The 25,471-nt window shown below is 41.9% G+C and overlaps 2 protein-coding genes and 1 long non-coding RNA gene across 3 annotated transcripts; 2 read left to right on the forward strand and 1 right to left on the reverse strand.

Annotated features, from left to right (window-relative positions):
• Positions 1 to 5,965, forward strand: Ccna2 (cyclin A2). The gene is made up of 8 exons (XM_027955859.3): positions 1 to 207; positions 778 to 1,021; positions 1,920 to 2,032; positions 2,188 to 2,411; positions 3,060 to 3,267; positions 4,034 to 4,147; positions 4,499 to 4,632; positions 5,012 to 5,965. Exons 1-8 carry the CDS (start codon positions 1 to 3, stop codon positions 5,058 to 5,060), a joined length of 1,293 nt encoding a protein of 430 aa, XP_027811660.2. The 3' UTR covers positions 5,061 to 5,965.
• Exosc9 (exosome component 9) lies at positions 5,795 to 17,015 on the reverse strand. Its single transcript, XM_027955858.2, has 12 exons — positions 16,868 to 17,015; positions 16,694 to 16,788; positions 15,709 to 15,828; positions 15,490 to 15,592; positions 14,268 to 14,405; positions 12,204 to 12,286; positions 10,856 to 10,988; positions 9,834 to 9,922; positions 9,047 to 9,193; positions 8,257 to 8,438; positions 6,175 to 6,253; positions 5,795 to 5,936 (listed from the first exon to the last, which is right to left on the reverse strand). The coding sequence occupies exons 1-12, from the start codon at positions 16,931 to 16,933 to the stop codon at positions 5,852 to 5,854; spliced, it is 1,320 nt and encodes a 439-aa protein (XP_027811659.1). The 5' UTR covers positions 16,934 to 17,015; the 3' UTR covers positions 5,795 to 5,851.
• LOC114108228 (uncharacterized) lies at positions 16,931 to 18,237 on the forward strand. The gene is made up of 2 exons (XR_003585445.2): positions 16,931 to 17,199; positions 17,360 to 18,237. It is a non-coding gene; the product is annotated as an uncharacterized lncRNA (long non-coding RNA).
• The last annotated feature ends 7,234 nt before the right edge of the window (positions 18,238 to 25,471 follow it).

Raw genomic sequence — 25,471 nt, forward strand, 5'->3', positions numbered from 1 at the left:
ATGTTGGGCAGCTCCGCGCCGCGGCCTGCGGCCCGCGAGACGGGCCCGGCACTGCCGGCGCTGCAGCAGACGGGGTTCCAGGAGGACCAGGAGAACATCAACCCGGAGAAGGCGCCCGCCCCGCAGCCGCGGACCCAGGCCGCGCTGGCTGTGCTGAAGGCCGCGAACCCGCGGTGTCCCGCGCCGCAGAAGCCCAAGACGCGCCGGGTAAAGGTGCAGGGGTCTGCAGGAGGGCGGCTGGGCGGGACTTGGGAGCGCCTCTCGGCTCTTTAGGGGCTGGGGTCCAGAGTCCACTCGGTCCCAGGTTTTCTGGTACGTGGGTTGCCGCTGGAGTAGCGTCTCCCATTATTCTTAGCATTGCTCCCTAGTGGAAGCATCTTTCTGTAGATAATGGGGTCAGATCAAGCCCTACAGCGTGAATTGGCCTTCGCCCAGCTTCCAGCCTTCCTCTCCACTTTCAAACCCCAGGCACTGCCAGGACCGGATCCCCCACCCCCACCCGTCTGCTCTAGGAGTTACCTCCGTTTCGGGAAGGGGTCTGAAAAACATTTTGCTTTTGGTAAATTCCGCCATTTTAGCCGGATTTGCTCTGTTGCTCCACCCTGGGGTGAAAGTGGTGAATAAGTACTTTTTTCCTCTTTTCCTAAACTTATTTAGCCTGACACCCCATCCTTGAAGCCTTGGTTATTTTAACTCCACGTAGTTCTGATTAGTTACAAGGGGAAAAAGGTAAAACTCCATTGAATAAGCTCAAAGCCTGTTATTCTTTCCCTTTAGGTCGCACCTCTAAAGGATCTTCCCGTGAATGATGAGCATGTCACTGCTGTTCCTCCTTGGAAGGCAAACAGTAAACAGCCTGCATTCACCATTCATGTGGATGAAGCAGAGGAGGAGACTCAAAAGAGGCCATCTGAAAAAAGAACAGAGTGTGAGAATGTCCTGGCTTTTAGTACAGCTGCTACTTTACCTGGACCAAGAAAACCTCTGGTGCCTCTGGATTATCCGATGGATGGTAGTTTTGGTAAGTTTTAAGACACTCTATTTGTTATGATACACTGTATGGAAGTTTTGTATAACAGGCTTAGAGAAGATGGGATCTTCCTCTACTGTCACCCTGATACTTGACCTAGTGACCTACAAGACCTAGATCCTCATGCCCTTTTGTGAACTCTACCAACTTAATTTGCATACTGATTAAATAGACCTTGAATTCTTATTTGAATCTGATCCCATCTGATTGTTTCAGAGAATGGATTCCAGTTATATTCATAGCTTCACTTTTCAGATACCATTTCAGAGAGTGTTATTTGAAGACATAAATAGTTATAACTAACATTTTTTTCTGTAAAACCATTCTGAGTGATCATCTGCAAGTGATACTGTCCTTCTCTAAGTTAGTAGCTGTACCAAGTTAGTAGGGAAAACATGGCTGTTTTCCCTAACCCACAAAAATAGTAGCTGCTGTAGACAGCCCTGCTTATAGTTTTGTGCTGTTTCTTCACTTTCTGATAAAGTACTGATTCTAGCTGATGCCTAATTGTGCTCTGAAAATGTCTGGCTATGGGGTCTGAATTCTCTTAGGGAAAACCTTAGATACTATTCAAAACTTGGGACAGTAAGTGCTCTCCTAATAGAATCACATACCATCTGCTCCCATCTCTCATGGAAGATGAATGATACTTTAATACTCAGTCTCCTGTTAGTGGCTTATCAACATTTGTCTCATTAATTGGAACCAATTCTAAATCTATGTAAACAGATACTAAAACTAGAGTAAAACATTCCAGGTACTTTGCCATGAGAAGTCCTTTTTAGTTGAATGAAATAAATGCCTTGGTATTATTAGACTCCTTATAGGGGTCATTTTTAGCTACTAAATCAAATGGAAGCAATTCATCTTGTCTTTTGAATTCTCTCAGAGTCGCCACACACTATGGATATATCAATTGTGTTAGAAGATGAAAAGCCAGTGAGTGTTAATGAAGTGCCCGACTACCACGAGGATATTCACACATACCTTAGGGAAATGGAGGTAAGGGCTGAGCCCACTCTGCACACTAGGTTCACTAAGAGCAGCTGAGTGGAGTGCAGAAGGGTCACTGTCTTTCCAGTGCTGCACTTCAGTTCACAGCACGCAGACCTCTGTTGATGGTGAATGGTCTAACACTACTGACTTTTCCTGGACAGGTCAAGTGTAAGCCTAGAGTGGGCTACATGAAGAAGCAGCCAGACATCACTAACAGTATGCGGGCTATCCTTGTGGACTGGCTGGTTGAAGTGGGAGAAGAATATAAACTACAGAATGAGACCCTGCACTTGGCTGTGAACTACATCGACAGGTTCCTCTCGTCCATGTCAGTGCTGAGAGGGAAACTTCAGCTTGTGGGCACAGCTGCCATGCTGCTAGCCTCGTAAGTCCACTGTTCCTTCCTGTCTGAGCCTCTCCTTTCCATACGGGGAATGAATGTGATCTCAGCTGTGACGTCCTTACATACACAGGCCAGAGTCAGAGTACTTTAGGGATGGCTGTGGTGTGCGAGCTGAGGGGACTGAGGATGAAATTGTTCTAATCTAGAACACTGGTCTTCGGAACTGGATTCCAGGATACCTCCAATGAACATGAAATATCATATTTTACAATGATTAGATTACCAAGCTTGAAAGTGTGGTTCCTTCCATAACAAAGTGCTTTTTGACATACAAATAATGTCTTCTACTAAGGCATGAAGATGGAATTTAAAAATGGAAACATCAAATGTCTGTTTACCTAAGTTTCTAGCTACCTTGTGAGCTCTGGCATTGGTCCTATCCTGGGAAATCTCATGTCTCTCACTCAGTTCTGTGCTGCACTGGGAGGAATATGTCACAAGTTTTCTTGGATTTGGGTCTTTTAGTAGTAGTTGAAGGTCTCTGCTAGAAACAATGGTCACATATCCGTGAAAGTGCAGTTGGTAAAAAGTGGGTTTGGGGTCATTCTGTGTATTCTGCAAATGGGATTGCAGAGCTGGGAGGCTTGCTTCTCTTAAAAGGACTTACTATTTAAACTTTTTTCATTGTAGAAAGTTTGAAGAAATATACCCCCCAGAAGTAGCCGAGTTTGTGTACATCACCGATGATACCTATACCAAGAAACAGGTGCTGAGAATGGAGCACCTAGTTTTGAAAGTCCTTGCTTTTGACCTAGCTGCACCAACAGTAAATCAGTTTCTTACCCAATACTTTCTACATCAGCAGCCTGCAAACTGTAAGGTTGAAAGTTTAGCAATGGTAAGTTACTTATTATTTTGTTGGAGATTCCTATATAATAATTAGAGGTGAGCGTGAGTTTAATTCTACATACAAATGTAGAATTTGCTTTGCTCAAGAGATTTAGTATTCTGGGGACAGATTAATGTTGCAGTATGGAAAAAAGCCTACCATAGGTGAAAGACAGTACATGGTTGGCGCTCCCTATCTCTAGGTTCTCCACTCATAAATTCAACCAATCATGGACTGAAAGTTGTCAGGGGAAAATCAAACTGCATCTACACTGAACAAGTACAGACTTTTTTTTTCATTACTCTCTAAACAATAACTATATAAAGTTTACGTGAAGAATTACAAGTGACCTAGAGATGGTTTAAAGTATGCAGGAGGGTGTGTAAGCATATACAAGTGCTAGACCATCCACATATGTGGGACATGAGCATCCACTGGTTTGGTGTGTTCGAGTGAATGGGTGGGTGCTGGAAGAGGATCATCAGCATGGACACCGAGGGACAGCTGTGTATTGGGAAAGCACTAAGGAGTAGTGGTTTGAGGACAAAGTGTGGGGAAAATGGTAGCCAGGAACACTGTCTTTAGTTCTTAGAGGGGAATGCAGGATGAAAGTGGAGTGAGACACCATGATAGTGGGGTGTAAAGATGCGGCTATGTATTTTTTCCAGGGTTGTCACAGAGGCAGTATCAAAGACAAGAAAAAAAATAGGTCAGAAGGAAAGGGTCTGAGGTTTGAATTCTAGAGCTCTAGGTCATCGAGTATTTGTCATTACAGTTCTTGGGAGAGTTGAGTTTGATAGATGCCGACCCGTACCTGAAGTACCTGCCATCAGTCGTTGCTGGAGCAGCCTTTCACTTAGCTCTCTACACTGTCACAGGCCAGAGCTGGGTGAGTATGACACTGCAGGCTGTCCCAGGCCCAGGTTGTCCAGGTGCTGTTATTTGGAAAACTATTCCAGTATGCGTACTGTTGAAGACGTCTTTCCTATTGAACATGTTAGGGGAAAGGCTTAGTTGTGAGCTTGGATTTGAAAGGTGTGCTTAGGATTTCAGGCCCCACGGAGGCTGCAGTTCATGGTGCTGGTGGGGAAAGTAGTGAGAAAGGATCAAGGCATAGGAATGGCCTGAGAAAGTAGATGTGGGGTGGGTGGGTGGTGGTGAAGAGCCAGCTGACCACAGGCTCACTGTTTTCAGTGTCCCCTGTTAACGACGGCACTCTGGTTCCCTGCCCCTCCCGTAGCCTGAATCGCTGGTACAGAAGACCGGATACACCCTGGAAAGCCTCAAGCCCTGTCTCCTGGACCTCCACCAGACCTACCTCAGAGCCCCGCAGCATGCACAGCAGTCCATAAGGGAGAAGTACAAGCATTCGAAGTAAGAGCCGAGCACATGTTTCCAGACTGTGACATTTTACTTTATCAAAGCATACATGGGGTTTGCCACAGCTTCTTTATGGAGCTCTTCTCAGGCTGTGGCATCAGGGTGGACTACTTTCCTAGCATGAGCCAGGTCCTGGGTTCCATCCCCAGAACCGCCAAAACAAAACAAAAACCCTGATCTCTTGGAGCTTGGAGAAGGATGTAAATGATGCTTTGTCTTGCAGCTGGGGGTGAGGGGAGAGGAAGGGGATCCGACAGCAATTCTAAAACAACCTAACCAGACAGACAGGAAGAACATTTCTGAGGGCCCAGCGCACACAGCACAGGTCTCCCTTGCCAGTGAATATTTACTAACAAGACTTTTTAATTTACAGGTATCATGGAGTTTCTCTCCTCAACCCACCAGAGACACTAAACGTGTAATGTGGAAGACTGCCTGTTTTCTAAGATGTAAATCCCTCAGAGTACATGGTGTACAGTTTTTATCTTGGGTTGTCATTTCACAATCATTTATGAACATAGAAGTTATGGTCAAGGACAAATTATGGTATCTATTACTTTTTTTAATGGTTTTAATTTGTATATCTTTTGTACATGTATCTATCCTAGATATTTGGCTAATTTTAAGTGGTTTTGTTAAAGTATTAATGATGCCAGCTGTCAGGATAATAATAAATCGACTTGGAAATCTTTGACTTAGTTAATTGGAGGTTTAAATATGACTTGTTCCAGATTCTCTTGGAAAAGACAATTTGTTTGTAGTTTGTTGTGCAGTGGGGAGTGAGGAGCCTTCCTCTTAAAAGTCATTTTAGGAAAACACCCTGAAAAATCCTGGCACTCATTTCCTCAACAACTAGACTAGTGTGCTGACGGTCACCAACTAAACACACCTGGACTAAACCGCCTGCTCGCACAGTGAGACCCTCAGACTCAGCTCTGTGTAAACACCCTGCAGCAGCCTCTGAAAGTGATTTTTTTTGATTCCTCATCAACTTCTAGACTACCCAGGCCACAGAAGAGGTTGAAAATGGTTTGGGAAGCTTTTTGCGCATATGAACAGTCAAAAATCACTTTAGAGGTTCATTTTAAAGCTGACATTTAAAAAAAAAAATCAGGCTTTATATTGGAATTATGAATAAAAAGAATACCCAGAGTAGTTTGTACTGAATAAATTATCCTTTTAATAGCTATATATGCAAATATACAACTTATTGTTAGTTAACAATTCTCTTCTTTTTTCTTTTTCTTGCTGGCTTTTTACTTGGTGCTTTTTCTTGTTTTGCACTGACGATCTGTGTTCTGTGAATAAAGTAACAGTTCACTGATGACATGCTTGTTGAATTTTGGATCATTAAATTAGGGCTTCATTGTTTTTCTAGTAGGATATGAAGTGTGGTAGCTGTGAGAGTAAAAACTTTGAAAGTCATCTCATGTCTACAGAACTGGGCACTGACTTCTTATAACCAGAGTGAATGAACAGGAATGAAAAAGGGGAAGATAACACAGAACCAGAGGGCAATAAAGTGGAAATTTGTACCTTATTTTCTTTGGATTCTTGTCTGGTTCTAAAATGATCATTTCTTCTTCTTCACTGTCTGAGAGCACTATAGGGGCATCTTGAAGAAAATACCATGGAAAGCAATATAAGTAATCTCCTGAAAATTCCCATGAATTTATGTGTGATTCCAAACTCCATTCCACACTGAGACCCCCCCAGCTGCTTTCTGGGGTTTACAGATCCATAAACTTTGTTCTTCCCAAATCTTTCTCTCTGAAGTCGTTCCTTAGAGCTCAGAAAAACTCTCCTCTAACAATTCTCATTTCCTTTAGTTGTGTTTGTAAAGGCTGAACACACAGGAGTATTCAGGGGGAATCTATGCAGCGTCTATCAGATCTGATCTGCAGATGACCTGCAGTCAGGACTCTAGCTAAGCTGTTGGTGCTGCTCTAGGTAAGAAGGGACAAGGTCCACCTTAGCAGCTGCTGTTGTCTTCCATTATAAACAGAAGCAGAACTGTTGGGTCAAAAGGCACATTCCAAGATTTCTTTTTTTTTTTTTAACCAAATCCATCCAGAAATACTGTTCCAATTCCTCTAAGAAGTGGAAATGAGAAAACATTTCTCATTGAACCTTGTAGATACTGCTATTTAATACTGCCTAATCAGTAGCCAAAATATATTATTACTTTTTTCTTTGAATTTATTTCTTTCATTATTACAAGGACTGACCATTAAAAATGTTAATGGGCCATTTTCTTTTGCCTATTTTTATCCACAGCATTAATAATGAACACACGTTATACACACACACATACAAGTCAACCCTTTTCCTCATTGGTTGATTGCCTATTAATTCTTCATAGTTTCAGTTCGCACCTGCTCTGTTCACATCCTTTGGGAATATTGACTCCATCCTCCCAGTTTCATTATTTAATTGAAAATATTAGTCTTCGAACCAGAAATAAAATGTCGAACTATTAACTTTATGAAGTATAAGTGCAAGGACACCAGCACTGGAAGGAGGTAAGGAAAGGCAGCCAGAGTCCTCAATGAGAGAATGGCTAGGCTGCTGGGTACATGCAGTGGTGCTGGATTTGTGCAGCATTTAAAAAGGAGCAGCTACATACGTGACTGCATGACCAAAATGAGACATTATACCCCATCTGATTCAAATGTATGATATGTCAAGATCATTGTACTGTCAAGTGTAACTAATTAAAACAATTTAAAAAAAAAAAAAAAAAAAGGAGCTACATAGGTTGATGTGGAAATCCTTGTGAACACGAGTCCTGGGGTAAACAGCGTATTCCATTGGTACATAGCTACCTGAATAACACCAAACAGAAACAGCCCCTGGGAAAGCTGTGTAAGTTCTCACCAAGAGAGTTTTCTCTTCACCCATTTACCAGAACTTTTACCAAGAAAAGCAATTCCTGATCTTAAATGGGCCAGGCAGAATTTTGTATTCATAAAAGCAAAAGGATCCATAGGCAAAAATAAACGTCTTCATTTCCTCAGCTTTTAGAATGCAAGGTACACATACGATGGACAGTATTTCAGGCATTTCTAGAAATTTTGTGTCCTTTAATTCTCCACTAATATGGCAGCCACTAGCCACATATGGTATTTAAATTCAGTCCCTCAGACAAACCCATTTCAAATGTTTAGTAGTAAGCCACAAGGGGCTGGTGGCTTCTATACAGATGCAGAGTTACTGCTTCTTGTAGAAAGTTTGTACTACATGATGTAAGATAAGTTTTTTTGAGTCTAAAAACTAGAAAACTCATTTAAACCCTTTAAACTGGCCCAGATACGAGTACAAAAAAATTTTTAATTAAAAACGTTGCCATAACTTTATATGCTAAAAAGTCTACCACTACACGAAAATAAACATTCTTTAAAAAAAGAATTGATGTTAATGTTGCAATTAGTCCCATTTGGTTGAAATTTAAATCACAAAATATTTAGCCCCTCCAAGAAAGGGTCACATACCCCACGTGTAGCTGCTCTATATTCTCCACAGATCTCTACAGACTATCTGTGTTACATAGCTGCACACAGGTCAGGCACACGCTTCTGGAGACAGGTATCTACAATACTCCTGAGCAGCATCACTTACCTTGGCTTCCAATATTGGAAACCTCTGCTGTGTCCATCTTCACGTCATCAGGAAGGACAGCCTCGTCACTGCCACCTTCGTCCTCACCTTCCTTCTCAGAGTCTTCAAGTACACCCCAGGTGTTCTCTACTCCCTCTCCGATCTGGGCAGTTCCGGGAGTCCACAACACAGGTTCGGCAATGCTTCACAAGTTAAGAAAACTGAAGAGCAAAAGTACTGCTACTTGAACTGATGGAAAAAGTCGTATCTTGTAAGATTTATTCAATGATTTCTCAAATTCTCATGGAAAAGAATACAGCTGTAGTATGGAGAGCTGAACAATGAAAAATATATAACTCAGGATTTTATGGACACCAGTGGTAAGAGAAATAAAAGACAGTTGTAAATTTAGTAAACAAATATTTTTAAGAATAAAGTGTAATAGTGTATAAGGTAACCTGACCATGCCATTGATACTAAATAACAAATTTTCAAAGGAAAATGAAAATACTATAAAAATATTTTTGGGCAGTGTTAGGGATGGGCCTTGCACATGCTAAGCAAGTGCTCTACCACTGAAACACACCTCCAGTCCCTAAAATGGGTCTCACAATTGAGAATTTTCTGGTTCCTGCAGAGTAACCAAAGAGAAGCTAGATGTTAAATTGTCGACTTCATATGACTCATATTACTTTCTTAAGTTTTTTCTCTAACAGCATTTCAGAAAAGAAATGTCAGTATGCATACACAACATCAGTAAAGCCAACAGTGCTATCCATCCTGTCATGCACAAACCACACAACAAAGATACACTTCTGGAGGAGGCTCAGCTTCAGCGATGATCTCTTCTGCTTTCTCCTCTACATCTGAGGTATCGATGGGGGCCTTTTCCATTTTAAATGCTGTGATTCTTTGATTTGCTATAGACTCTGCAAAGCCAAACTTTCCACCTTCTTTCCTGTATGTGGGTTTTTGTTGTGGGTGGGTGGACGGAGAATGATAAAGACAGATGAAAGAAAAAAACAGAGAAGAAAAAGTATTTTATCCTTCAGTGGTGAGAAATATTGGAATAGTCTATTTTACTAACATGCCTGTCAAGGAAATAACAACAAATTCCCATAATTATCATTTATGGAATCGTGTACCAGGCATGTGCTAGGTGCTTACAGTGCATTCTCTGATCCTCAATCAGCCCTACCAAGAAGGCATTAGCCTCACATATGGTACAAAAGAGACTGAAGTCCTAAATTACATATCTTGGTAAGGTAACACAGTAAGAAGTAGAGATGGGAATCAACCTATTTGTGTTCTTTCCATTAACTGAGTTACCAGATTGTTTTTCCCCTAAGAAAATGTGAATTTTTAAAGAAAAATCTTACGGATTTTCAATACAAGTAATGTTTAAAAAGTAATGTTTAAAAACAGGAAGAAAATATAATAGAATTTAATCAACTTTCAAAAACACAAGTAGTATATTCAATTAAGGTTAACAAATAAGGACAGATCAAGTGTGATAATTATATTGTTGACTTTGAACAAGAAAGGCCCAGAAATATGTATTAAAAAGACCATTTAGTTCTGAAAAAGTTAAAACTTACCTAACTTTTTGGTCATTCTCCAGAGCTTTCTGTATTAGCTCTGTAATTTCTGCTACTTTCACACCAGCTATTTTACTGCATCTCAAAACCTATTTGTAAAAGTGAATTCTGTTAAAGACAACAAACCATATGGCTTTAAAACTACAATCATGAAATTAGCCTCTCTATTTTTATAATTTAAGCTTTTCCAAATATGAAAATGATGTATTGTTAACACAAGTCAAGGCAAGATGAAGAGCTGTTAACATCTGAAGAACTACTGCATTAACAGGACAGACTTTCTTACATGACAGTCTGACACTACAGGAAAGGCCTGCTCAGGTTTGCACCTTCCCATAAGTGATCCACAGAAACAGGAGCCTGACTGTGGCGCTAGTAAGAACGCCAGCCATGAGGACAACAGAAACCAGTGTCTACTGAGCACCTAGTGTATGCTGGGCATTGCTACATACCTACATCTATTTACCCTCTCATCCTATTTTACACACACACACAAAACAGGCCCAAAGACTCAGCATCATTTGCCCAGAGTTAGTGCACAGCGGAGCTGGATGGGAAGCCCAGCAGCGCCCCTGCTCTCCTCTACTTATTCCACAGGTCCCACAGCAGCACTCTGCTTTCTACGAGTCTCCATGTGAGTCTCGCATGTGGCTGGGTTTGAGAATCACTCTAGTGGTAGCCAAATTCTACAAGTAAGACTATCGTCCTACCTTATTTCTACCTTTTGCCATTAAAAAAAAAAAAAAAAAAAAAAAGACATGTATCTTTCTTCACTGAAAGAAAAAAAGTGTTCCTCTAGTTGGAAGGGTCAGGCTCAGGATGGTTACATGTGGGAACAGCCAGAGACAAGAACACCTCAGTGTCCACTGTCAACAGAATGTAACAACTGTACTGAAACCTGATTCCCGCACATCCTAGGATCAATCGATTAAGTACTCTCACTGGATTTTGGTTAAAAGACAAGAAAAAGCTTCTAAAAAGAAGAGACCTATTCTTAAAGGCACATTAGTCAAAGCACTAACTTGATCTTTCAGTAGCATTATCCCACCACTGGACTGGATGGTACAAATCTCTCGATGCTTATTCATGGCAATCACCAGCAAGCCATCCATTACCCGTTCTTCTCGTTCATTAGGATCCACCAAGAGATACATTCTGAAATGAATATTAAATGATCCTGAACAAATCCTGAGGCTAAATACTTGTCATTTTTAGGGTATGGAATTTTTTTTTAAAGACAGCATCAATGAAGTCAACAGTAAAGTTGCCTAAGCCTGTGGGTATGAGTCAATTTAATGAAACAGGAGTCAAGAATATGTTTTTGTAAACAAAAATGCTTAAGTGGCTATTTCTTGCTATTGCAGTGAAATCACATCTTAAACATCACATAATCCAAACCTAATGCTATCTCTTATTAAATGACTTCTGGCTCATTAATAAGAACCTGGATACCATTAAATTAGTTAACGTTGCCCCAACATCCTGTTCTAGATTCTGCTAATGGTACAGGAAAAGCAGTAGCGTTTGCACCATCCAATACAGCAGTCAGTAGTCACATGGGATTAATAAGCCCTTGCAATGTGACTGGTCCAAACTGGGTATGTAAAACACTAGATTTCAAAGATTAAATGGAAATTTAAAAATGTTAAAATTTTCATGAGTAGTTACAAATATATTGAGTATAATAAAATGAAAATATTTTACATATTTTAGGTTAAGTAAAGTATATAAAAATTCTCTACCTCTTTAATGTGATCTTGAGAAAATTTTAAATTATTTATATAGCTGGCATTTTATTTCTATTAGACATTACTGGTCCATTTCCCTATAATAAAATTCCACATAACAATGGCTAAAGTTGAGACCTTCTAATTCTTATGCACAACACTGTTAATACATATTTTTATAGCTCTCCCTTTTTTCTGAAGAATTAAGACTCAAGCTTTCACTGAAAAGTACCATCCCATGAACCTAAGAGACACCACGTTTTCTGTTAGAGGATTTAGCAACACATTGAATAGACTGCTGGAAAGCCAAAGGAAACTAGATTTTCTCTTTGTCGTGAATCATTCTCCCTTGTGATTTGCTCCCAGAACTAACACAGCTCCAAAATCCACCATAATTCTTAACTTCAAGAAAGGCAAAGTACTACTGTGCCAGGGTAAATTCATCAAATTCTAAGTATACTACAAAAAGAAAAATACCGGGAAGCGTAATGATGGAATTGTTTTGTTATTTCTATGAGAAAGGTCTTTGCCAACTAGTACCCTCAGGAGGAAATACGAGGTGCTACAATATCAACAAGGGTCACTCATCTGCCCTACACACTTGTGTGCTTATGATTTCTGCCCATGTCAGGGCACGACTTACCCTTGCTGGAAGAAGGCAAAACTGACACAAATGGGCATGTGGTGGATGCTCAATGGTACAGGATCACGCTCTTCAGGTGCATACTGTTTCAGAAGAAGAGGTTCAATAATCATACTTAAGTTCTCAACATACAAAATACCACCTTGGGAATCAAGTAGTAAAAAATAAAATTCCTTCTAAATTTTGGTGAGTACCTAAATCACTTCTTTTACAATCATTTGTTTGACTTGGCCACTCAGATTCCTTAAAATTATAAAAAATTATATGCATTTTTCAAAACCCTAATTGAGGTATAACTTACATCCCATAAAATATACTTCTTGTAAGTATGATCCATTTTTCCATTTTTAGCAAGGGTATAAGTATGCACCACCACTGCCTTCCCACTGTGTATTTCCATTACCCCACAAAATCCTTAAGGTCCTTTACTAGTCAATTCTCTCACCTCCACTCAAGCAACCACTGGCTGATTTGCTGTCTGACCCACTGGCCTCTGCTCTGTATTCTATACAGACGAATCCAGTGATATGCAGTCTCCACGCCTGGCTTCTTTCAACTTGGCATGTTTCACCCACCCTGCAGCAGTTATCAGCAGTGGACCCCAGGTGGATGAAACACACCAAGTTCTCCCTTGTATCAGTGTACCCTGTGTTTGTCCATTTACCAGCTAGTGAACCTATGGGCCATTTCTTGTTCATGGCTATTAAATGAATGCTATGAACATTTGCATACATCTCTCAGGCACACACGCTCTTTTCCTCCTAGAGATCCCTAGGCATACAATTGCTACAAAAAATTTTCCCTAGTTCTAAGCCATTCAACTTATTTTAATATTATAAGGTCAAATGTGCTAAAAGATGTACACATTAGAGGAGTATTTTATTCTTCCATTGTTATTTTTCTGAATACAGAATGTTGTTTACATTTAACATTTTGAGAAACTGCCAAACTTTTCCAACACAGCCATATCATTTTACATGCTCAACAGTAACAACACATAATCTTACAAGTGATTTATTTTTCAAGTTTACTAACTGGCCTCTACTTTTTCTCTTTTTTTTTTTTTTTACTTTCTATAACCACCCACCTTCTCTAAAGGAACATTTTCTCTAATGTTAATAAACTCTAAGTCTATAAAGAGAATGCTCCAAACTAGTTTTAGATTGTTTGGAAAAATTGGGCACCTGATGTTTCCTTTTGGAACTTCCAGGCTCAAACTATGACTGCAGTGAATTTTCATTATTGTAGTATGTAATTTATATAAATCAAACTGAGCTGGGTGCAGTGGCACACACCTGTAATCGCAGTGGCTCAGAAGCTGAGACAAGAGGATCTCAGAGTTCAAAGCCACCAGCCTCAGCAACAGTAAGGCACTAAGCAATTCAGTGAGACCCTGTCTCTAAATAAATGCAAAACAGGGCTAGGGATGTGGCTCAGTGGTCAAGCCCCTGAGTTTGATTCCCAATACCCAAAACGAAACAAAAAACTGACATAGCACAAAAGTCAGGCACAAAGATCAGTGGTTTTCAAAATGTGGTCCCCAGACCTGCAGCATCAGTATCAGAAGTGCAAATTCTCACCTCAGTCCTACTCTGGAAGTGGAGCCTAGCAGTGTATTTAACAAGCCTCTCCAGGTATTTCAGATGGACTCCTGCCATCTACTTTGCTTAATGAACAGAAGTCCTAGAGAGAGGTTAATCTGTAGGCCCTCAGTCCTGTTCAGTTTCTGCATGCCTCTCACAGGATAAGCATTTCAGTGCTGAGAACTATGGATTTTTCACATGTGACTCCCTAAACATGGGTAACCATTTCATCTAATGTTCAATCCAAAGAAGTAGTTATTGCATTCTCTTCTGGAAAAACCAAGCTCAAGGTTACATTCATATTGACAAGACATCTAAATAAGGAAAATTCTGACCATATATACTTTTGCCTTATATATATTTCACAACCTATGGAATTGCCATCTACAACATGACTTTACTTAAAGTAAGTTGTCTGCACATCGAGAATACCCGTTCATCCATAGGGAGGGAGGGTCTGGCTCAAATCACGGCCGCTTACCAGGGTTACTTCATCTCCTTGGACAGAGACATCAGGCCTTCGGAAGTGACACAAGGCCACAATTGCCGCAATGCTGGCAGCATCGATGATGTTTCCATCATGATTTAATAAATGTAGGTCCACACGTATCTGCCAAACCTAAAGCAAGTTTAAAATAAAAATAAACCTAACTAAACGAAACCAGTGGTTATTTAACAGTAACACTGTGTTCAATTTTCTTCCTTCCAATTAATTCTTCTATTTTATCAATAAAAATGCAGAAAAATTTAAACCCTCCCCCCAAAAAAGCAGATCTGAAATACTAATAGTTTACCTTTCTATATGAATCATTAGACAAAAGTAAACTACATATTCTAAGTAAAAGGAATCATCCCAGCATTTATACCTGAGATTTTCCTAACTCCAAAACTATGGTTTTATTTTAGCTGCTAACTTACAAATCTCAAAATGTTAGGTTTTAAATGATAATATGATTACCTTAAAAGAAATGCAAATTAAAGTGTCACATTCAGCCACAAGTGATGTGACTTCTTTGGAATAAAAAACGTAACAAGACACCCTTATCAAAATAAAGTTCTCATACTCTCACACAATACAAGTTTTTGACTAAAATTTCCAGTGTAAGCCCTGCTTATGACTCACTAGGCAGCCCATGTAAATCAATGAACCTATCCACATGAAGGAGCAATATGTTCTTTATTCATAAAAAAGGAAAACACTACCTCCTCCTATCAAGTCACCCAAAGTAAATGACAGCTTATAAGAAAGAGCCACAAATTCTGTGAATAAAACATTTTTATACAAATCCAAGTTGCTATTTTAACCCTTTTAAGATATTTTCTTATGCCTTAAGAAAGAGATGGCAAAAAATTCTAAGGGCAGCACCTGGGAAAACTTGAAGTGATATGAACCAGTATAAAACTAAACACCGTCATGGTAGTGCATGCCTGTAATCTCAGTGACTAGGGAGGCTGAAGCAGGAGGATCTCAAATCAAGGCCAGCCTGGGCAACTCAGTGAGACCCTCAACAACTTAGAGAGATGCTGTCTCCAAATAAAAAGCAAAAAGGGCTGAGGATGTAGCACCCTGGGTTTAATCTCCAATACAAAAACAAATTTTAAAAAAACCACCTAAATTAACCAAAGCTCTAAGAATGAAAGCATAGATCTAGAAACCAATGAATCAACAACAACCATACTAAGATTAAGAATTCATTCCTCACCTTTTCACCAGCAACAACACAAAGAGATTCAGTGTCTATACACTTTGAATTTCTTAGACATCTTTCCAAAAGTCGGTTCAACTTCACCAAGAGATCTGACTGCCTATGAAAACAGGAATGGGCTAATGTCATGAAATGTAACACCAGGCATTAAAACAACAGGTTACAGCTGTCAGGTTCTTCTATGACCAAAGCAACTCCAGATAAAGATGTAAATACCTGCCAGGTTCGAATGCTGGAGCAGCCATCTGAGAGAGTTCAAGGTTAAAAAAAAGAATACCTTCTGTTGCCCGATTGAGTTTTGGAGAAACAAGTTCACAGGAAACCTGTCCAAGAACTCTGCAGAGATATAGGTACAAAGATGTTAACTAAATATATTTCCTTTCTTATCAAAAAAGTAAGAAATAAAACAATTTAAATTTTACTCTCAATATGTCAAATGGACATGAGATAAGGATTACATATAAAACATACTAACAGAATACATGCAGAGATAAAAAACATTAACATGCCTAAGAAGATAACAGAAAAGTAACTGAACACAGTATTTACTATTCCACAGATGCAGAGGAAAATGAAGGACTTTTAACCCTGTTTTCTAAAAGAAATACTGATACAAGATGGCAAGAAAACTTGAGCTTTCCCAGGCTACTAGGACCTAATGTCCTCACAACTTTCGAATTCTTATTTCACTCAGGAAAAAGGAAGGCGGGCCTGTGGCCCACAAGTGCTCAGGACCTCCACACGGCGAACAAGGGGCGCACAGGGGCGGGGCGCGCAGGAGCAGGTGCACAGGGGCGGGGGACGGCGCGCACTGGGGCGGGGGACGGCGCGCACAGGGGCGGGGGACGGCGCGCACAGGGGCGTGGGACGGCGCGCACAGGGGCGAAGGACGGCGCGCACAGGGGCGGGGCACGGGGCGGGACGCGCAGGGCAGGTGCACAGGGGCGGGGCGCACAGGCCAGGTGCCCGGCGCTGGCGACGGTCCACAGGACGCGTGCCGGTCAGAGCTTCGTGGTACTCACGCAGCCGACACCCGCTCCTGATGGCAGCCCACGTGTGGCCCCAGAACCCGAGCTCTGCGCTCCGGAACACCCTCACTTTGGACCTCTACACAAAGTGGTGTGCAGACTTCAGGGCTGCTTCGTAAACCCCGGCCGAGCGAGGTCGCCCCGGCTCGGCGCCGCCTTCGTCCCGCGGTTACCTCGTCTTCCCGAGCTCCACCACGCAGCACCCGTAGTCCGTCCCGAAGGAGACCCGGATGCTCCTGTAGTCGTAGGTCTGCCTGCCGTCCAGCCGCTGCAAGCACAACGTGCGGTCACGCGCCCGCGCGCTCGGGGCAGCGGCGTCCGGCCCGCCCGCCCCGCGGGCCGCCTACCTTCTTTTCCTCGATGGCGCGGAGGAGGAAGCGGCGCTCGCAGTTTGAGAGCGGTGTCTCCTTCATGGTGTCAGGCCGCGGGTCCCACGCGGACCGGAGTCCGAGGAGAAACGGCCCGCGCTTCCACGTGCGGCGCGCAAGACAGGCGTCACGCCGCGCGTCGGCGGGCTGACGTCACCGCCATGCGACGGCCGCCAGTGCGCAGACTCAGAGCGAGGTGGTTGGGTAGCGAGGCTCGATCTGGTCGGGAGTGTTCTCCTGAAGTAGCGCGGGAGGGGTGGACTGCGGACTTCGCACCCCAGGCCTCGGCGGATCGCGGTGGGCGGGGGTCGGTAAGACCGATGCCGGGGGACTGGGGGCCGCTGGGGAGCCGCGGGGCTCGGAGGCGGGGGCCAGGGTCGGGAAGCTGTCGCGCGCCTCGCCGCTCCCGGCGCGGGCTGAGCTGTTTCCTCCTGCGTTTCGAACCACCCGTCGGCGGCGGTTCTTTTTCAGCGCCCGGCTCCCGGAGAGGCACTCTCCAGTGGTCATCGCGACGACCCCCTCCGCGGCCCGGGCCGACTCGCCTGCGAAATGGGAACGGTGGTGCGTGTGTCGTGGGAGAGACCCGAGGGGCTGGGCCGGTGGCGGGGAGCCTTCGGTGACCGCCGGTCCCTGGTGCTTTGGACGGCGGAGGCAGGGCCGTTCTGCGCGGGCTCCAGGCGGTTTCTTCGGTCTCCTCACCCTTTTTCTCCGTACAAGTGATACATTTTAGTCGTTATTTGCGCCCCTTGCAATCCGTGTACTCAGTAAGGATCTGAAGAGGGCTACTGTATCCCAAGAAAGAACAAGTGCTGGGAAAACCGGTAGGCAGGGTCCTTTCTTTCCAAGAATTTAGATCCTCTTTGAAGAGAGAGTAAAAACCTAAACAAACAAAATCAAGCAATTTCTCACACCGTCCGGCATTTTCCAAGAACAGGGGCCCTATTTTAGTATTTTAATAGGAGTAGTTGCAGGAAAAGATGACTAAGAAAGGAAGTGTTTGAAGCAGGAGGAATACTGTGCAGAGAGGTGGAGGGGACTCAGTCTGAGGACGGGTCTTGTCAGGAAGAAAGAAAGGATGAAAGTTATGTCTACCTGCTCAGTTGATTAGTTTTCAAGATAGGAGGTTATGTGAATTAATGCGTGTAGTAGTTTCACACCAGAACTCCTGATTAAGTTCATTTAAATCCTGATTTTTTTCAGTGGACATTTCATAATTCTTCTTTCAGAGATGAAAAGGGACTTTATCAAAATAGTCTTATTCTTTCCCACATTGGAAATTTGGAGTTGGAAAGAAAGTGAGTTTTTTGTAAATTATTAAAAATTAATGTCAATAAATGTTTCAGAAAAGTGCTGTGTTGATTTGATTTCTACAAATAAAATCATATTAAAATTGTTATTGTGGGTCAATTCTTTGTTATGCAGATACATACCCACACTTAACACTAGGGTTATGTGATAGGCAAAATAATGGTCCTTCCTAAAGACACCCATATCTTGGTCTCTGGGAACTGAAGTATGTTACCTTGTATGGCAGAAGTTACTTAAGGGTCTTGAGAGGATTGTCCTGGATTATTTGGGTGAGTTCATTGTGATTACCAGGGTCCTTGGGTGAGGGAGATGGCGGAGTTAGAAAGTGGGAGAGTGGAGATGTGATGACAGGCAAAAGTCAGGAAAGAAAAAGATACTGCACTGCTGGCTTTGAAGATGCAAGGGGCCACAAACCAAAGGATGTGGGAAAGTTCAGAGCAGGAGAGAGCGAGGAAATGGTTTTTTTCTCCCAGAACTCTCAAAAGGAACAGAGCTGCGTGGACATGTCGATTTCTGAGCTCCAGAACTGTCCAAAGAGATGTATGCTGCTTTGCCCCATTACGTTTGTGCTAACTTGTTACTGCGGTGTCTTAGTCCAGACCACTGTAACATTGTGCTATAGATCTGGTGATTATGAACAACAGAAATTAATCTTTCACAAAATTTCAAAACTAGGAAGTACAAGATTGAGGTCCCAGCAGATTTGGTGTCTAGTTAAGATTTGTTTCTTATTTTGGATGGTTCTCCTCTTGTCCTCTCACTGCAGGGAAACAAGGGAGCTCTCTGGGGTCTCATGAGAATACTAATCCTGTTCATGAAGTCTTTACCCCGTGACCTAATCAAAGGCCCCACTTCCCAATACCATCACATCAGGGGTTAGGATTTCAACAATGGCCTGTTGTAGACTAAATGTTTATGTTTGGTGTGACTGGCATCATCCAAGTTAAATGAGGTGTGCTCACCTAAAATATTTACATCTTGTTCCCCATTTATTTTGTAGAAGTAGCACCTTCAAGGGCTGGGGTTGTGGCTCAGAGGTTTAGCACTGGCCTAGCATGCATGAGGCACTGGGTTCAATCCTCAGCACCACGTAAAGTAAAATAAAGATATTGTGTCCGCCTATAAGTAAAAAAATATTAAAAAGTAGTACCTTCAATGTATATTTTAACATGATTTTTAAAAATTAGTATATGATGTTAGCACAAAGTTAACAACATAATTGAGTAGTACCAAGGGTTCTCATGCCCTTTCCTCCCTTCTATGGCCTCCCCCAGTTGACATCCCTCACCGATGTGGTACGTTTCTTACAATGAGCCTGTCATTATCTGTTTTATGAAGCACAAAAGATTGAATAATTTGCCCACATTTACAAAGCTAGTAAATCAGAACCAGGGTTCATATGCAGGCCTGTCTCCAGAGACTATATTCATACTTACTATACCATACTACTTCTTGAAAATGGGAATCCATTTCTATGCTTAGTGTATTATCTTCACCCTTAATACCCAACCATTACTTCTTATCTTTGTGGATCTTTATTCACTTAATTACTTTGCCATCTGACATATATGTACAGAATAAAGCTGCTATTATTAGGTTACCTAAACCCAATTTCTTTTGCTTGGCTTGACAACTAGAAGCAGGGCTTATTAATACAGAAAAACATGAAGTTTGTGGCACTTCTGTGATTAGAGTACAAGAAAATATAACTTCGGTCATGCCAGCAGACTCCCTGCCTTCTGGATTTGATAAAGCAAGATTCCATGTAGGGTCCCATGTGGCAAGGAGCTGACAGTGTTCCCTAACCAACAGCCTGGTAAATGTTAAGGCCCTCAGTGCACAGCCCAAGAGCAGAGCCTCCCAACAATCACAGACTGAATGTTGAGCTTGCCATGTAGAACCTCCTGCAGAGACCTCAGCCCTGGCCAGTGGCTTGAAGGCAGCATCCTAGGTAAGAGGGATCCTTGAGCTAATCTAGTTAAGCTACGCCTGGAATCCTGACTGAAATCTAGAGGCAATATTTGTGGGCTGTCTTAAGCTGCTAAGAAGCAACAAAATAAACTTCTCAGATGAGCTTCCCTTCTGGATTTTACAACTCATCTCACCTTGATGATAGTGCAAAGAAAATCTCCATTTGACAATTTTTTTTTTAATTTTTTTTTTTTTGCCACCAAAAGGTCATCAACCTGCTGCTAACATTTTTTGAAGGAATTTGTAGCATATAACACTAGACCTGTGTCCCTTACATGTGATTTCTTCAATGATCAGGAATTTTTTAATGATCTCTAATAGGTTGCCTGAAAGGAAATGTATTTCAAGAATCTTACTAACTAAAGTTAAGTACTACTGTACTTAACTATACTTTTCACCTGGGCAATGTTAAATGTGTGGGAACATGACTTCTGATGCACAATCAGAAAAGCCTTGACCATTTTCGCTTTCATTTAAAAGAAGAAGAAACCTGAGTTTGAAAGATTTCTTTGTCAAGAGCCAAACAAAAAATACATTTCACAATGGATTTTTTTTTTTTTTTTTTTTTTTTTTGTACTGGGAATTGAACCCAAGGGTGCTCTGCCACTGAGCTGCATACCCAGCCCTTCTTATTTTTTGAGTCAAGGTCTCATTAAGTTTCTGAGGCTGAACTTGATCTTGTAATCCTCCTGCCTCAGCCTCCCAGTAGCTGGGATGACAGGTGTACATCGACATCTGCAGCAAGCAATGGATTTTTAAAATCTGATGATGTTATCTGGAAATGAAGAATGATAATCTTCACTATGAGTACACATCTGCCAAAGAAATTGTTTATGATCAAGAACTAGAAGGGAAAATTTAAATTAATGAGAGGTTATACATTAATATTAATGGTGGTGTTCTTTAATTTTTGTTTCTGATAATAATGATAATAATTATAATAAACCTAAAATAATCTATAAAAATTCAGTCATTTTTATAAGATTTTTTCCTGTGAACCTACTATGTGTTAGGCTGTATTCTAGCACTAGGAAAATGTAGTATAATTTTTAAAGTCTTTTGGAGCTTAACGTGAATAATAAAATAATCAACACACAATAATGTCTGGCAATGATGAGTGATAGAAAAGTATAGCCTGCATGACGAGAGTGGTTGGGAGGTTGCTCTGCACATGGGGGATCAGAAGGCAGGTGCCTCTGGTGAGTGTGGAAACTGGAAAAGTTGGGGATGAATATTTAGGCACGTGGACATTAGTGTTCGAATTGATCAAGGAGGCTGTGTCAGCCGGCTTTTCAGACAAGAACAATTTTAGGAGGAAAATATTATTTGGGCTCATGGTTTCCGAGGTCTCAGTCCATTCCTTGACCCTGAAGGTGAAGCTGAACATCATGGTAGAGCTGAGCATGGGGGCCACACCTGTAATCCCAGCAGCTCAGGAGGCTGAGGCAGGAGGACCACAAGTTCAAAGCCAGCCTTAGCAAGGCCTAAGCAGTCTTAAAATATATTAAAAAAGGGCGGGGGGGGGCGGCTGGGGATGTGGCTCAGTGATAAAGTGCCTCTAGTTTCAATCCCTGGTACAGAAAAAAAATAGAAAAAGAACATCATGGTGGAAGAGTGTGGCAGAGGAAACCAGCTTCTGACAACAGCCACCACCAAACAAGGGGAGACTAACTCAGCTCACCAAATATACACCCCAAAGGCATGCACATCTCCTCCAGCCACACTCCTCCCACCTTTGGTTACCACTCAGTTGATCCCTATCAGGAGATTAATTCACTGATTTGGTTAAGGCTCTCAACTCAATCATTTACCCAAAAACCTTCTTGCATTTTCTCATATGAATTTTTGGGGTCACCTCATCTCCAAACCATAACAGAGGTTGTGAGAGAAGGTTGCTGGAAACAGAGCAACTGAGCTCTGAAGAGGCCACAACTTCCCTAGGGTGTTGGGTGAGTTCCTAGTACACCTCCATGTGGTTTCATGGGAGGGAGTTCAGACTCCAGACCGTGCTTCCTGGCTCAAAATCTACCTCAGCAACTTGCTAGCTGGGTGACCTGGGTCAACTCATAAGTCTCCCTGGGGTGAGGAAGGGGGAGCTAATAACAATACCTCATCTTACAAAGTGGTCATGAGAATTAAATGTTAATGTGCAAAAGTACTTAAATAGCCTGAGCCCATATTTAGCAAGAGATGAACATCTATCACAATATTTATTCTTTATTAGGTGATGTCAACACATGGTGCACTCCAGAGATATAGCAATATGCCTTGTAAATGGAGGGCTGTTGCCTTCAGGTTGGCAAGCCCAATTTCCAGGCCCCTAAGAGAGTTTCAGCACAAAGCTACTTCCCAGACACCTTAGGTGTAACAGGCGTTATTAAAACAACAGTCGGTATAAAGCAGTAGGTGTCAAGAGTTCTTTGAAGTCAGCCAACAGAGGTACACATTTTTAAAAACTTAATTATTATAGACCATGGGCTTTAGCAACAGAGAGCCCTGAGTTTACATGCCAGCTGGGGTCTGGGGGGTCGTGGACTGTTCATGGATGGCACCTCTTGTCTTAGGCCACTCAGGCTGCTGCGACCCAGTGCCTAGACAATGGAGCTTATTTCTCACAGCTGTGAAGGCTGCAGAGGCTCTGGTTGCTGAGGGCTGCCTGCATGCTGTGTCCACACAGGGCTGACAGATCCACCGTTTTGTACATCTCTTCATAAGGGCACACTCCTGACCCACCTCACAGGCCCCACTGCCCGCCACCATCAAGTGGAGGATTTAGGCCTCAACATATGAGTTTTGGGGATACACCAGCATTCAGTCAATAGAACCTCTTTAAATGGAGTCTAGCTGACATTCATAGGGATTTAATATGTACTAGGGACTTTCCAAAGGTATTTAAGGAATCAATTTATTTAAACTTTGCAGTCTCTTTGCCAGGTAGTTGCTATTATTATCACTCTTTTACAGACTGAGCAAAATGAGACAGGAATTTGTTTTCTCAAGGTCACTGAGGTCTCAAGTGATAGGAGCTGAATGAGGCTGCATGCTGATGCCACACTCATGTATCAACTGAGTTTCTACTTCACAGGGAAAATGATAAGAAGACATGGACAGTGAATACTAGCTCTGTGCAAGACACAGAGTAAGGGGTGCATTAGTATTTGTTGAATGATTGACTTTGCAAAGTCAGTGGATTATATCATTAGTAAGTAGATTACCTGCATATCTTATTGTAGCTAAAACGTTCAGTCTTTTTCATGGTTTAGTTTCTTCATGTGCATTACACCAGCATTGCAAATTCACTTTTGCAGAACAGCTGTGAGGACATCAGACCATCAGGCACAGTTTGTTCAGAGCCCCTGCTGGCTCCTGCTGGCCTCCTCCCACATCCCTAATGCTCACTCCCACCTGCTGGAGCACCTGGTTTAGTATGGCATGCAGCTGCGGGAAAGCTTGCCACTGTACCAGGTTTACAGCTGCTCCTTCTTTGTGTTTTGGGGTCTTGGGGAAGTTTTGTTCTCTTCAGGATGAAAACCCAACTTACAGTTATCAGTGATGAAGACCATTAGAGATTTTCTACATAATTTTAGCTTTTTAATGAAAGAACAAGATGACTACATTGTCCTTGAAGAGCATTTAAATTATACAACTAGCAACTGATGCTTATTTCAAACCCTAACTCTGTTTCAAATTGTGGAGCTGATCCAACATAAAATTAGATTACTCATCTGTTAGAGAAAAGCTTCCAACAGGAAAATTTAGGTAGGACATGAGTCATAATGTGACATTCTTCTGCCCTGTAAATAAATTCTATTTCACTAATCCATATGTTTTGAAGGAGTTAAAAAATGAAAATATGAAATCTTTGTATGCCTAACCCCTTCATGAACTAGATCTCATATATTTTAATTTCTCAGTTTTAATTGGACCTTGGAAATAAGTCAGCCACTTTCTTTTCAGCAAACCTTTCCAACTACATTTTTTGTTTAATGAATAATTTGTGATAATTTAAATGGAGCAAAAGATTGAACTATGCATACTTTCCTTCTATTCTAATACAGTTTATATCAGATGGAGTGGTCCAAGGCAAAAACTAGTAGTAACAGTTTTTCAATGTTGGTTGCTGGGGCTGGGGCTCAATGATAGAGCACTTGCCTAGCATGTGTGAGGCATTGAGTTCGATCCTCAGCATCACGTAAAAATAAATAAGTAAATAAAATAAGGGTATTGTTTCCATCTACAACTAAAAACATGTTTTTAAAAAAGTTTTTCAGGGCTGGGGTTGTAGCTCAGTGGCAGAGTGCTTGCCTTGCACATATGAGGCACTGGGTTTGATCCTCAGCACCATAAAAAATGAATAAACAAAAATATTGTGTCCATATATGACTAAAAATATTTTTTAAAAAAAGTTTTTCAATGTTAAAAGCAATAGTTCAAGATCTCCCTTTTTCAATTTTCCAAGGAAAATATAGTAGGAGATGAGAATTGAGCTTCATAATTTCAGCAGGTTAGGTTGCAGTACATCTCTATGACTGATTTTCAGAGAATGAGTTTTCTCCCCCTGGGAAGTTGCAGTTCAACAGCTCAATCAGGGTACCACTGAGATGGATTTAGCTTTGGTCACAGAATTTTTAAGAGGCACCCCACGCCCTGTTCTCTTTCCTCTTTTACTTTTGGAGTGCTGGGGCTGCAGATGAATCATAGCGCACTAGAGAGCAGGGGTGGTAGGAGAGCCACAGAGCGGTCCTGGTGAGTCCTGGGGGCCACAGGCCCATTAGTTGAGGGTTGGAAGTCTGTCAGTGTGTATATAAGTGTCTCTGTCTGTGGAATTTGGGTTGACTTACCTCTCCTCTTGTTGAACTAACGAAAACTGAGTATCTCGCTTGATTTTTCTGTGTAATTTGTCATCTTAAAATACAAACTTCCCTGACACTTACGACTTGTAATTCTCCTGATTTTTCTCCTTCTCTGGGCATTTGTTTTCAGTTCCTTCAGAAATCTCTCTTCCTCATGTCCTCTCTTAAGCGCCAATGTTTCATGGGAGTCTACCTGAGAAAATTTCTCCTTTTATGATTCTCCCTAAACTTCCACCTCCTTGTTAGCCATACCGGCCATATGTGGGTTACTTCCAAATCCATTAGACTGGACCAGACCTCCCTCCTGAGCTCTGGATGTTTCCAGATGTTCCACAAAAATTTCAAATTCAGCATCACAACTGAACTCCTGATCTTTCTCCACAAGCCTGTCCCTCCTCCTGGCTTCCTCTGGTGAGTGGCAGCCCCCCACCCAGTACCCAAGGAATCAAGG

The sequence above is a fragment of the Marmota flaviventris genome, chromosome 7 (assembly GCF_047511675.1).
Source record: "Marmota flaviventris isolate mMarFla1 chromosome 7, mMarFla1.hap1, whole genome shotgun sequence".
Classification (NCBI taxonomy): Eukaryota; Metazoa; Chordata; class Mammalia; order Rodentia; family Sciuridae; genus Marmota; species Marmota flaviventris.